This window comes from Ranitomeya variabilis, chromosome 5, assembly GCF_051348905.1.
Source record: "Ranitomeya variabilis isolate aRanVar5 chromosome 5, aRanVar5.hap1, whole genome shotgun sequence".
Lineage (NCBI taxonomy): Eukaryota > Metazoa > Chordata > Amphibia > Anura > Dendrobatidae > Ranitomeya > Ranitomeya variabilis.
The window spans coordinates 313,893,213-313,905,660 of record NC_135236.1 but is presented as its reverse complement, the minus strand read 5'-3'; the positions used below and the strand labels follow the sequence as shown (position 1 = coordinate 313,905,660).

The following is a 12,448-nucleotide window of genomic DNA, read 5'->3' as shown; positions in this document are numbered from 1 at the left end:
GGGTCTTAAATAGTCAGAAAAGGCTGGAAAAAGACATAATTAATCCAAACATGTGAAGCTCATTGTTCTTTGTGCCTGAACTACTTCTTAATACTTTAGGGGAACCAAACAGAATTCTGGTGGGTTGAGGGGTTGAATAATAACTGACCCTCTGAAAAAACTTTTCACAATTTAAAAAAAAAAATAAACAAAGAAATAACATTCTTTTTTGCTGCAGTGCATTTCACACTTCCAGGCTGATCTACAGTCCAAATGTCACAATGCCAAGTTAATTCCAAATGTGTAAACCTGCTAAATCTGCAGGGGGTTGAATACTACTTGTAGGCACTGTATACCTCAGTTTTCGTGATGAAAAGATGAAGATTTGAATGGATAGGCTCAGAGATGGTGCAGCACATCAGGTGCTCCGATTCCCTCACTCTATTAATGCTGTGGCAATCCTCATAATCTCAACAGTGGGGCACCTTATTTCCCTTCTTACTCTTATTTCCTGCTGGATTGGTGGTGCAGGCTGCCTTACCAATATGTCAGGTGTCCTGCCTGTTAAGACACCTCCTCTTCCTGGCTTCGGCGGTTAGGTCCACCCCTCCTCCTGGCTCCAATGAAGAGGTTTTCTTCTGCCTCCTTCCAGCCTCAGTGAGCGGGCTTTTTCAGTCTATACCCCCTCCTCTCTTTTGACAGCGCTGCATCTGCGCGCATTCTCTTAGCACTGCCGACCCTTCTCTTCCTTTCTGCAGTCCCCATTTTCCGGCATCTGGACCAGGAAGGTGGCTCATCTCTGCAGGACCTGCATCTCCTCCTGCAGTCGCCATGCAGCCCTACTTGTCTACCGAACTACAGCCTGGTAGCAGTGTTTTCAGGACCGGCATCTTCCTGTGAGTATCTCTGCTCTGCTGACTGACACTCTTCTCAGCATATAGCTTTCTGTCCCCTAACCTTCTGGCATTAGTTAGTGGGTGTGCTCTTTATCATTCTTAATTCTAAAGGAGAGCGCTCCCGCCCACCTGCCTCTTCTCCTTCCTCTACTCTAGTCATTTACTTTGTTTGCTCTTCATGTAATTGCAAGCTTCCTTCAGGCCAGTCCTCTTCCCTCTCTGAGCTGCAGAGCCCCCCTCCGTGCGGGCTACCCAGGAGTCCCCTACTGCCGGAGGAGATAGCAGTACCCCTATCCCAGTGTGGGCTACCCCTCTATCACAATCTGTGGCGGACCTCACCAAGGTTTCACAGACCCTGGTTGTCTGTTCTTGACAGGTTGCCCCTTCCTGCCTCTGCCCTTGCTAGCGGATCGCAGAACTCACCGGCTGTGCCTACTAACATGTCCGTAAGAGATCCAGGCAGGAGCTTCGTCCTAGGTCGTTGGTTGATAGGCAGACATTGTTTGGCCAAATTTTGTGCAAAGCATCTCATTAATTTTTTCCTAATATTCAAAAGCTGTATTGCTATTCGTATTTCATATATTTCACATTGATATGCTTTAGCACAATAGAGTGCAACCTTTTTTTGTATATTGTATATGGAGGTAGCTGCTCCTTGTTTCCAGTTTTTCAGAGACGTCTGTCTCGCCTCAGTAGAGGATGCATGGGTCAGGAAGGCTGTACCCTCAGGATACAAAATAGATTTTGTTTTGTGGCCCCGAGATCGATTCTTCAAATCTAGTCCTGTAAGAGATGCTTCTCTGGTTCCGGGGTTCTTTGCGTCCATTGCCTCCCTTCTCAGTTCAGGTATCATTGTTCTCATCCCAGAATGTTTTGCAGGTTTTTAGTCAAACCTTTTTGTTGTGCCAAAGAAGGATGGCGCGGTCCGACCCATGCTGGATCTAAAGTTACTGAACAAAAGGGTCCGTCTGCAACATTTCATGATTGAGTCCTTTCCTTCAGTAATTGCTTCCATGGAGTTGCAGGAGTTCCTGTGCTTTATAGACATCCAGGACGCCTACTTCCATGTCCCTATCTTCCCAGGGCATCAGAGATTCCCGCCTTTTGTGGTGCGGCAGGACCATTTTCAGTTTGTCGCCCTACGTTTCAGGCTTGTAACTGCTCCCAGGGTTTTCACAATACCATTGCAGCGTTAATGGCCATTTCATGGATCAGAGGTCTAGTGCTCCTCCCGTAGCTCGACGACATCCTCAACAAGGCTCCATCTTTTTATCAGGCCCAGGAAAGTCTGTCCATCTTTCTAGACACCCCATCCCGATTCGGATGGCTAATCAACAGGGCAAAGTCTTGCCTTATCCCGACTCAGTGCCTCATTTTTCTAGGCATGCTATTCAACACCCGCCAGACAAGGGTTTTTCTTCCCAAGGAGAAGAGAGCAATCTTACAGCAGGGGGTTTGCTCTCTGCAGCGTCCTCGGCTTCCTTCCTTACACTCGGCAGTCCTGGGAAGGATGGTGGCAGCATCAGAAGCAATTCCTTTTGCGCAATTCTGTTCAAGACTGCAGGCCATCCTATCTCAGTGGAACAAGTCTGTTCTCTCTCTGGATCGTCCGGTTCGGCTCTCTTCCCGAATCAAACAATCTCTCAATTGGTGGATGTCATCCCTTCTCTGGTGTTCACTGGCAGGTGGTGACAACTGACGCCAGGCTTCTCGGCTGGGGGCGGTTTTCGCCACCTGACTGTCCAGGATTGTTGGTTGCCAGAGGAATCTGCCGATCAATATCTTCGAGATACTTGCAATTCTTCTGTCCCTGCGCCACAGAGAAAGGCTTCTCGGGTCTGCCAATCCGAGTTCAAACGGACAATGCCACGGCGGTGGCATATGTCAATCACCAGGGAGGAACTCTGAGTCCCTTGGCAATGGCCGAGGTATCCAAGATTCTCCTCCGGGCAGAGGCGATGGTTCAGGCAATATCCACAGTACATATCCCCGGTGTGGGCATTTGGGCCGCCGACTTTCTCAGCCGTGAGGGTCTCACGGCAGGAGAGTGGTCTCTGCATCAGGAAATCCTCCATCAAATTTGCCTTCGATGGGGCACTCAGGATGTGGACCTCATGGCATCCTGACTGAACAGGATGGTTCCAAGGTTCGTTTCCAGGTCCTGTGATCCTCTCGCGGTGGGCGCCTTCGCTCTGGCAATACCCCGGTCACAGTTTGTTCTTCTCGATCTGTTTCCTCCCCTCACCCTTCTTCCAAGGCTGTTGAAGAAGATCAAGGCGGAAGGGGTGCTGGTCATTCTGATTGCATCGGATTGGCCCAGGAAGTCTTGGTTCACAGAGATTGTCAATCTTCTCACGGACGCCCCCTGGAGGCTTCCAGACAGACCGTATGTTCTGTCCCAAGGATCGATCTGCCACCAGAATTCTCGGTCCCTCAATTTAACGGTGTGGCTGTTAAAACTGCGGTTCTGAAAGTGTCCGGGCTTTCAGATCGGGTGATTTGGACCATTATCCAGACTAGAAAGCCATCGTCGTCCAGGGTCTATTATCACACCTGGAGAGCCTATTTCAGCTGGTGTGAATCTAAGCATACTCCACCTATATCCTTTGCGCTCTCTTCCATTCTGGCTTTTCTCCAGTCGGAACTTGACGCTTGTCTGGCTCTTAGTTCACTAAAGGGCCAGGTGTCAGCGCTTTCTAATTTATTTTTTTATTTTTTCAGAAAAACTTATCCTCCAATTCTCAAGTCAGAACTTTTCTCCAAAGATTAGCGCATGCTGCGCCCCCGTGCCGGACACCCGTGGACCCCTGGGACCTCAATATGGTTTTGGAGGCTCTTGGTTCTCCTTTTGAACCTCTCTGAGAGGTCTCTGTCCTTTCTGTCTTGGAAGGTGGTGTTTCTTGTGGCCATCACCTCCATTAGGCGCGTCTCGGAATTGGCAGCTCTTTCCTGTTGGACCCCTTTACTTGTTCTCCACCGAGACAAAGTGGTTTTGCAGCCTCTACCTTCTTTCCTCCCCAAGGTGGTGTCCACATTTCACCTAAATGAGGATATTGTTCATCCATCCTTTTGCCTGGCTCAGACTCATCCTTTGTAGTGTTCACCAGGTTAGACCTTTAGGAAGACATATTCTCTTTGTCATTCCAGAGGGTGCATGTAAAGGCCTGCCGGCCTCTAAGGCTATGATTGCTCGCTGGATCAGGACAGCAATTTGGAGGCATACCTGGTTAAGAACAGAGCGCCTTCCTCTGGGATTAAGGCACACTACCCGGGCAGTAGGCACCTCCTGGGCAGTACACCATAGGGCATCCGCCCTGCAACTCTGCAAAGCGGCATCCTAGTCTTCCATCCACACTTTCACCAAATTTTACAGCATCCATATGCTTTGACGGATGCCAGCCTAGGTAGAAGGATCTTGCAGGGAGCAGTGGTGAGTTCTCCAACCTGAATAGAGTTTCTGTTGTTCCCTCCCCTGGGACTGCTTTGTGACATCCCATGCTTTCCTGTGTCCCCCAATGAAGCCATAGAGAAAACCGGAGTTTTGGTTACTCACCGTAAAATCTATTTCTCGTAGCCTTCTTTGGGGACACCGCACCCTCCCATGTTTATCAGCTCTACTTTCTGTTTTATGTTGTTACAGTTTGAGTTGTATTTGTTTCTTTTCTATGTTGCTTCTTCTGCTGCTTTCTCACTAACTAATTAACCTAGTGCCAGTCGATGGGGTGTTCACTGCGGAGGAGGAGCTAACTTTTTTTGTGCATAGTGTCAGCCTCCTATTGGCAGCAGCATACTCCCATGGTTTCATGTGTCCCCCAATGAAGATTCCGAGAAACAGATTTTACTGTGAGTAACCAAAAATCCTGTTTTTTGCTAGATCTATGCCTGAATAGAAAGTGAAATGTGCATGTACCCATACTAAGCAAAGTGATAATAGCCTCTCAAGTTTCATCTATTGATGTAAGGAATAAGGTTGCAGCTGCCAGGTGACTGGATAATATGAATATTAAAATCTATCTATCTACATCGTTAATGTGTAACCTTTAGATATGCCGCTATTTATTTTTCCAAGTGAAGATAAATCACTGATTTGTGGGCTTTTTGTCATTCTAGGCCATTTCCTGCCATTACGCCAGCTCAGATTGCTACTACATAGATGTCAAGGGAACAATTCAGGAAAACATTGAGAAAGAGGTTGTAGAACTGGCCAAGAAACGCTATGGAGTAGGAATAGATTCTGACATTTCCTTAAAGGTATGCCATTACCATGTTATCCTTTGTTTTAAAGGGCTGATTGGGGGCTATTGGAGCAAAAACTGTCTCTCTGTAACCTGCTGTCAAGATATAGTCCCAGGGGAAAGAGCTTAGAGACAATCACCAGACTTTGAAGGGTCAATTTCCTACAGATGTTTTCTATGGAAGCACCCATATATGGCATCAGTGACCCAAACTATAAAACTTTATGATACTAACAGAGGAAAAAAGTATCACTCCAAAGAAGCACACCACGCAAAAAATAGAAACATGGTATATGGAAAAAACACAGGATTTTATTGACACACAAATAAAACATACTTAAAAACCATAAGCAAGGAGCCCTGTCCACATCAATGTACATAACAGATATAGTAGCTCATATAACCTAAAATACATAACCTAGAATGCATTTAATAATGAGAAATTATTTAGAGCCTGCCATCACTCGAAACCCAATAGAAAACCATGTAAGGTAAGTGCAAAAAGCACAGAACTACCCAAAATAGGGTTAGACAACCAATTATGACTGGTGCCTGGACACCTGTATGGCTCATGGGACACTCAAATCAGTCTGAGACCATCCACATAGAAGTCAAGCCCCAGGGCATAAAACAAGCACAATGGACAATAACCAATAGATGCAAGAAAATGCTGAGATGGAACTTTACCAGGCACAAGCAGTCCGTGGAACGGCAGGTGAAGGGATGGGACAGGGGCCAATGCAGCCCAACGCGTGTCGCCCTTCAGGAGAGGGCTTCGTCAGGGGAAGTCACTTCCCCTGACGAAGCCCTCTCCTGAAGGGCGACACGCGTTGGGCTGCATTGGCCCCTGTCCCATCCCTTCACCTGCCGTTCCACGGACTGCTTGTGCCTGGTAAAGTTCCATCTCAGCATTTTCTTGCATCTATTGGTTATTGTCCATTGTGCTTGTTTTTTACCCTGGGGCTTGACTTCTATGTGGATGGTCTCAGACTGATTTGAGTGTCCCATGAGCCATACAGGTGTCCAGGCACCAGTCATAATTGGTTGTCTAACCCTATTTTGAGTAGTTCTGTGCTTTTTGCACTTACCTTACATGGTTTTCTATTGGGTTTCGAGTGATGGCAGGCTCTAAATAATTGCTCATTATTAAATGCATTCTAGGTTATGTATTTTAGGTTATATGAGCTACTATATCTGTTATGTACATTGATGTGGACAGGGCTCCTTGCTTATGGTTTTTAAGTATGTTTTATTTTTGTGTGTCAATAAAATCCTGTGTTTTTTCCATATACCATGTTTCTATTTTTTGCGTGGTGTGCTTCTTTGGAGTGATACTTTTTTCCTCTGTTAGTATCATATAGTTGTTTTATCACTTGCTTGCACCCCGCAGTGCATTAGATATCTGTATAGAGTTGTTTATATTTCAGCAGTGCGCCTTGTTTTCTATACTTATTCCTAAAACTATAAAACTTTCACGCTAGTTAACCACTTTAGTCAACACCGTAACAAAATAGAGGTAAAATGCATTTTTATCATACTTTGTTTTAAAAAACGGAATAAAATTGTGATCAAAAAGTCAAATGGAAATAAAAATGGTATAGCTGAAAACGTCATCTTGTCATGCAAAGAAAAAGCCGCCATACAGCTCAATTGAGATTTTAGTTTTGGCTTTCATCCGAAGTTATGTGACAAAGCTTGTTAGGCTATGTGCACACGTTGTGGTTTTTACCGCGGAACCGCAGCGATTTTGACACTGCGGGTCCGCAGCAGTTTCCATTGCGTTTACAGTTACATGGAAACCGCAATCCGCTGTGCACATGCTGCGGGAAAAAACGCGCATAAACGCAGCGGTTTACATTCCGCAGCATGTCACTTCTTTGTGCAGAATCGCGGCGATTCTGCACACATGGGAAAGCATTGATCCGCTTACTTCCCGCATGGGGCTATGCCCACGATGCGGGAAGTAAGCGGATCATGTGTGGATGGTACCCGGGGTGGAGGAGAGGAGACTCTCCTCCAGGCCCTGGGAACCATATTTGTGTTAAAAAAAAAATAAATAAATAAAAATAAAAAAATAATGATATACTCACCTTTCAGCGCTGCACGTGGCCGTCCGATCGCAGGGTTGCTATGCGAGCAGGGCCTGCGATGACGTCGCGGTCACATGACCGTGACGTCACGAAGGTCCTTCTCGCACAGCATCTTTGGAACCGGACCGCCGCGTGCAGCGCCGAGGAGATCGGGTCGTTAGAGGGTGAGTATAACCATTTTTTTATTATTTTTAACATTAGTATTGATGCTGCATATTGCTGCATATGCAGCATCAATAGTATAGGAGTAAACCCGCAGCGGAAACCGCAAAACAAACCGCGATAAATCTGCAGGGATAACTGCAGCGGTTTTGCCCTGCAGAGTTATCAAATCCGCTGCGGGAGAACCCGCAGAGGACCCTCCCTACGTGTGCACATAGCCTTAGAGAGTCAATATTGACTGTTAGGATTGCTACTTCCTATAGGTGGCCCTAGAACTCTAGTCCTCTTCCTCTCTGAAGACATAGTTATGCATACTCAGTCAGCGGAGAAATAACTGTTACAGTTCTCAGAATATAGCAATGCAAAAACAATTTTTTTTCTGAAGAAAAAAGTTTTTGTGCAAAAGCAGCCAAATATAAGAAAAAAAGATATAAATGTGGTAGTGCAGAAATCTCACTTTTTTGACTTTTTTGTTCATTCTGCCTCCCAAAAATCGGAATAGAGAGCAATACATCAAATGTGCCCGAAAATTGTACCAATAAAACCTTCAACTCATCCTGAAAAAATACAAGCCTTCACATGACTGTTTTCAGAAATATAGAAAAATTATAGCTCTTAGATTATGATGATGCAAAAAAAATTTTTGTAAAGAAAAAGCAAAAACAAACGTCTGTGTGACAGCAGCTAAACAAAAAAAATATAAATCTGATATCTATGTCATCGCATAGACCCAAAGAATAAAGTTGTCTAATCACTTAGGAATGACTTAAAAAAAAGGAAAATAATGAAAACCAATTCTTCACCTGCTATTGATTTGCTCATTCTGCCTTCCAGAGATCGCAGTAAGGCTCAGTGCACATTTATCCTATGCTCTACGATGAGCGCTTGCCCTGGGGTTTCTATGTAAATATCTGAAATACATGATTCAGACGGAACCACCGTCACAAGTTTCCCTATAAATGAGGCAGATGGAGGCACTGTGGACCTGTGATCCAGTGGTGTCAGTCTTTTTAAGCGTGCATAAAAGCACAGTCGACCAGTTTTATGCACCTCTGAAAAGGACACTGCTGAAAAGAAGCCAAACTGATTCCAGAGTAACTCTGCTCTCTCGTTATATATTGGTTGGATCCCTTGTGGTTTCATCTGGATAATGTGATTTGAAGATTTCAATGGAAACCCCAATGTAAGTGCTCCGTGTAGAGAAAAGGATAAATGTGATCCAAATTGTTCCCAATAAAAGTCTTAACAATCCAAAAAAAAAAACAAGTCCCCACTCGGATCCATCATCTGTCAATGGAAATATAGGGGGCTTCCATATTGGTAGCACAAAGGCTCTGTAAAAGCGCTAAGGCTCCTCGCCCACCAAAAATAATTCAGCGACTTCTGCACTCCCAAATCCAAATGCCCCCCTCCCTTCTGAGCCCCATAGTGTGCCTAAACCGCATTTGGCATTCACATGTTTGGCATTTCTGTAATGATGAGAGCCCCCTTTATTTTACTGGTGCATGTTTCCCAAAGCATAAGCTGGGCACAATGTCCTGGGCAATACAGAGTACAAGGCACTACAATGGCAGATTTGCAATTTTCAGTCAGCAACATCCATTGTTGCTTGTTTCTGGAAAAGTCCATTGGAGTCAAAATTGCATCTATACCTGTAGATAAATTACCGGAGGGGTATAATTTCCCAAATGTGGTGACTAGAGGGTGGGATTCCGCTCTTGTCTCTTGGGGGCTCTGTATATGGAGTCCGCAAACTATTCTACGATAATTTAACTGCATGCTAAGCTAAGCAGGACTGTACAGCCACATATTTGGTATTTCCACATTCAGCAGAAATTGTGGGACAAATTTTGACTCCATTTTTACCCACTTACCAATTACCGTATTTTTCGGACTATAAGACGCACTTTTTTCCCTCCAAATTTGGGAGGAAAGTGTTGGTGCGTCTTATAGTACGGATATAGCATGTGGGGAGGGGGGCAGCAGCGAGTGGGATCGCACTGTTATCCCACTTCAGGATGTCCCCGCTGCCCGGAATCAGCTGCTGTGGAAACCACATGGCCCCGCTGATTAAGTGCAGTGAATATTTATTAGCTGCTCCCCGCCCACCGATCAGCTGAGCGGTGAGCCGGGAGCAGCAAATGAATACTGCACTTAAGCAGGGACACAGTTTCCCCAGCACTGATTCTGGGGAGAATCTCTGTGTCCGGGGGAGGAGGCAGCAGCAGCAGGGGCCAGGAGATCGCTGCATACCTGCCTGTGCTGGACGCTGAGCTGTCTGTGGTGCACAAGGAGGACCTGTGTGATGTCAGAAGTGGGCGGGCTGGAGCATCACATGGCAGCACAGAGCCCTTCCTCTTCTGACATCATCACAGGTCCTTCAGACTCCCACCTAGAATCTGCAGCTTCCTCTTATGTCCTGCGCTGTGGAAAGGCAACAACAACAGGGAGGGCTCTGTGTGTGTGCAGCCATGGGATGCTCCAGCTTTTACTTCACCACAGTGGCAGGCTGGCTGCCACAATTAAGAGGTTAGTCTTTACAAAACACAATAAAGCACTCTGCCACTCCTTTGGTGAACTATAACTCCCAGCATGTCATAGGATCTGCAGGACATGCTGGGAGTTATAGTTCTCCCATGGGATTTTAAAGCAGCACTCCAGTGTTATTTTGCAGTGCTGGAGTGGTGCTTTCACTATAAGCCCTGTGCACCCATTCTTAGGGCTCATTTCCACATGCGAGGCACACGTCCGTATCTCGCATGTGGAAACCTAAGCTGTGGAGCCGGCACTCCAGAGCGGAGCGTGCGGCCGCATAGGAACACATGGAGCTGCACAGCTCCGCTCCAAAGTGCCGGCGCCAGAGCTTGGTTTCCACATGCGAGATACGGACGTGTGCCTCGCATGTGGAAATGAGCCCTTATACTCACCCTCCAGCGTCTTCATATCGTACTTCACAGACACCACACTGGTCCCGCAGCTTCCAACATAATAACATACTATTATATATAATAACACCACATATAATAGTATGTTATTTATGTTATTAAATATTTTACCACATTTTTTTTGCTTCAAATATTTTTTTCCCTATTTTCCACCTCTAAAACCTGGGTGCGCCTTATAGTCCGGTGCGTCCTATAGTCCGAAAAATACGGTATGTAGTGGCCCTTATTAGTATTACTAGCACAACATCAACTGTGCTTGTGCCTGTGCCATATTCTCTGTGTATAGTTTATACTATTCACTTTTCACATATCAGTTTTGTAATTGCATCAAGCTCCGAACACCAGCCTCTCTCCCTGATATTAATATTTTTTATTATTATTAGTCTTTCGTAAATTAAATAGAGCTATTTTGATATCTGCATGTAATATTATGTGGGTGGAGGCCTGACCAATAGTATTGGTCATTTTCTTAGTATATAGGTGTTTACATTTCAGGCTGTAACTGTGGACCAGGGAAAGAGCTGCATATAAAAGCTGTAAAATAATGTGTGTAATATAAAGGTCCATTTGTATAGCTATCTCTGGTGCACACAAAAGCCCATTTAAATATTCTTGTAATCATTTTTGGTGATTATGCATTTGAGGTACTATACAAATCTATTTCGAGATTAATTTAATTTGTACTGCTGTAACTTTTGTCATTCTTGCATTTTATTTGCCTTTTGACATATTTTTTCTTTTTTCTCCTCAGGATGCATGGATGTTAAAAGCACGTGTTGTGCACGGAGAGAGAATCAACTTGTAATCGTTGTTGTGATTTCCTTGTACCACTGAGAAGAGCTCAAGTCCTTAATGTGCCTTCTCTGTTCTCGAGCTCTGTGATTTCTAATTAAGAACAGAAATTATTTCTTCTTTCGTTAAAGTTGCTAGTTTGTAATGGAAGGATATAAGATGTGCTCTAATTGGTGAACGTACCTAGATATACTAACAGTGGTGAATATCAAAGGCGATTTGCATTAACACCATAATACAGCGTCTTTTCCCTTATTGCATTGTCCAGGCTTGGTAGTTACCTTCAGTTCTAATCTACTTCTGCAGATATAACAACGTGCAAGAAACTTAAAAATACTGAAGATTTAATAATTTTATAACCACTATGCTACTGCTCTAATATTTTCAATAGTTTAGCCAATTAAGGAACAGGTAATGTTTGACCTATTTTATGTGTCTTAATTGTGTGTCTTAAATAAAACAGAATATGTTGAAAAGTATCCTGATGTTTGTAATTATTTTGTGCTCTTAAGATTACCAACATTTCTATCTGTTATCATTGCCACGCTTGTTTTTCAGATATTGCCACCAGAGCTGTAACTAAGATCTGAGGTTATTATGCAAAATGTGCAACTTTCACGTGTCTTTGGTTTTCTTTTCCAGCTTAAAGGAATCTGTTGGGGGGCGTGGCCTAGCAGGAGATGTAGGAAGCTGTGTGTCGGACCTCTCCCTACTGCCCGAACGGTAATCCGGACATATTAGAGGCGCCGCCGAACGCCAAATACCGGAGAGGGAGCGCCTGAGCATCTGGGGAGCGGGGAACACCGGCCGCACTGTGCAGAAGGCACGAAATGACCCGTAGGAGGCAGAAAGAGGTCGGGATGGCGGGCAGCACGCGTTCCCAAGATGGCGCCGGCAGCGCCGTGGAAGAGGCGGCAAAGGCAGATGCTGCATACCAGAAGCGGCTTGAAGTGATCGCCAGGCTGGAGCAGTTTGCCAGAACTGAGGAATCAGGACGGCTGATGCAGGGAGCCGGAGGAGAGGTAACAGGAGAAGCGGCGGACCCAGGGGAGCAGGTGGATGTGAGGTCTGGGGCACAGGCAGAGGGGATGGTGAGCGGAGCCTCCATAACACATATTACAGCACCAGCTATGAGGAATGCTCCACTGAGTGTGGTAGCTGAACTGACCCAGGAATATGCTGTACAAATGGGGTCTGTGAGCGATGATGGGGCTGGGGAGCCAACCCTGAAAGATATTTTTTCTGCAGTATTATTCTGTAAGACTGCATTGACAACCCTAACTGTCCAGGTGGATGACCTTAAGGGGGAGGTTGCCTCTTTTCGCTCAGCTATGCATAAGATGGAGGGG

General features: G+C 45.3%; 1 protein-coding gene across 1 annotated transcript in view; it reads left to right on the top strand.

Moving 5' to 3' along the window:
• PHYH (phytanoyl-CoA 2-hydroxylase) overlaps window positions 1-11,578 on the top strand; it is a 59,114-nt gene extending 47,536 nt beyond the window's left edge. The window contains exons 8-9 of the mRNA XM_077264596.1: window positions 4,986-5,126; window positions 11,059-11,578. Of these exons, the coding sequence (XP_077120711.1) occupies window positions 4,986-5,126; window positions 11,059-11,112 (195 nt within the window). The 3' untranslated portion in view covers window positions 11,113-11,578. The remainder of the gene's footprint in view (window positions 1-4,985; window positions 5,127-11,058) is intronic.
• The last annotated feature ends 870 nt before the right edge of the window (window positions 11,579-12,448 follow it).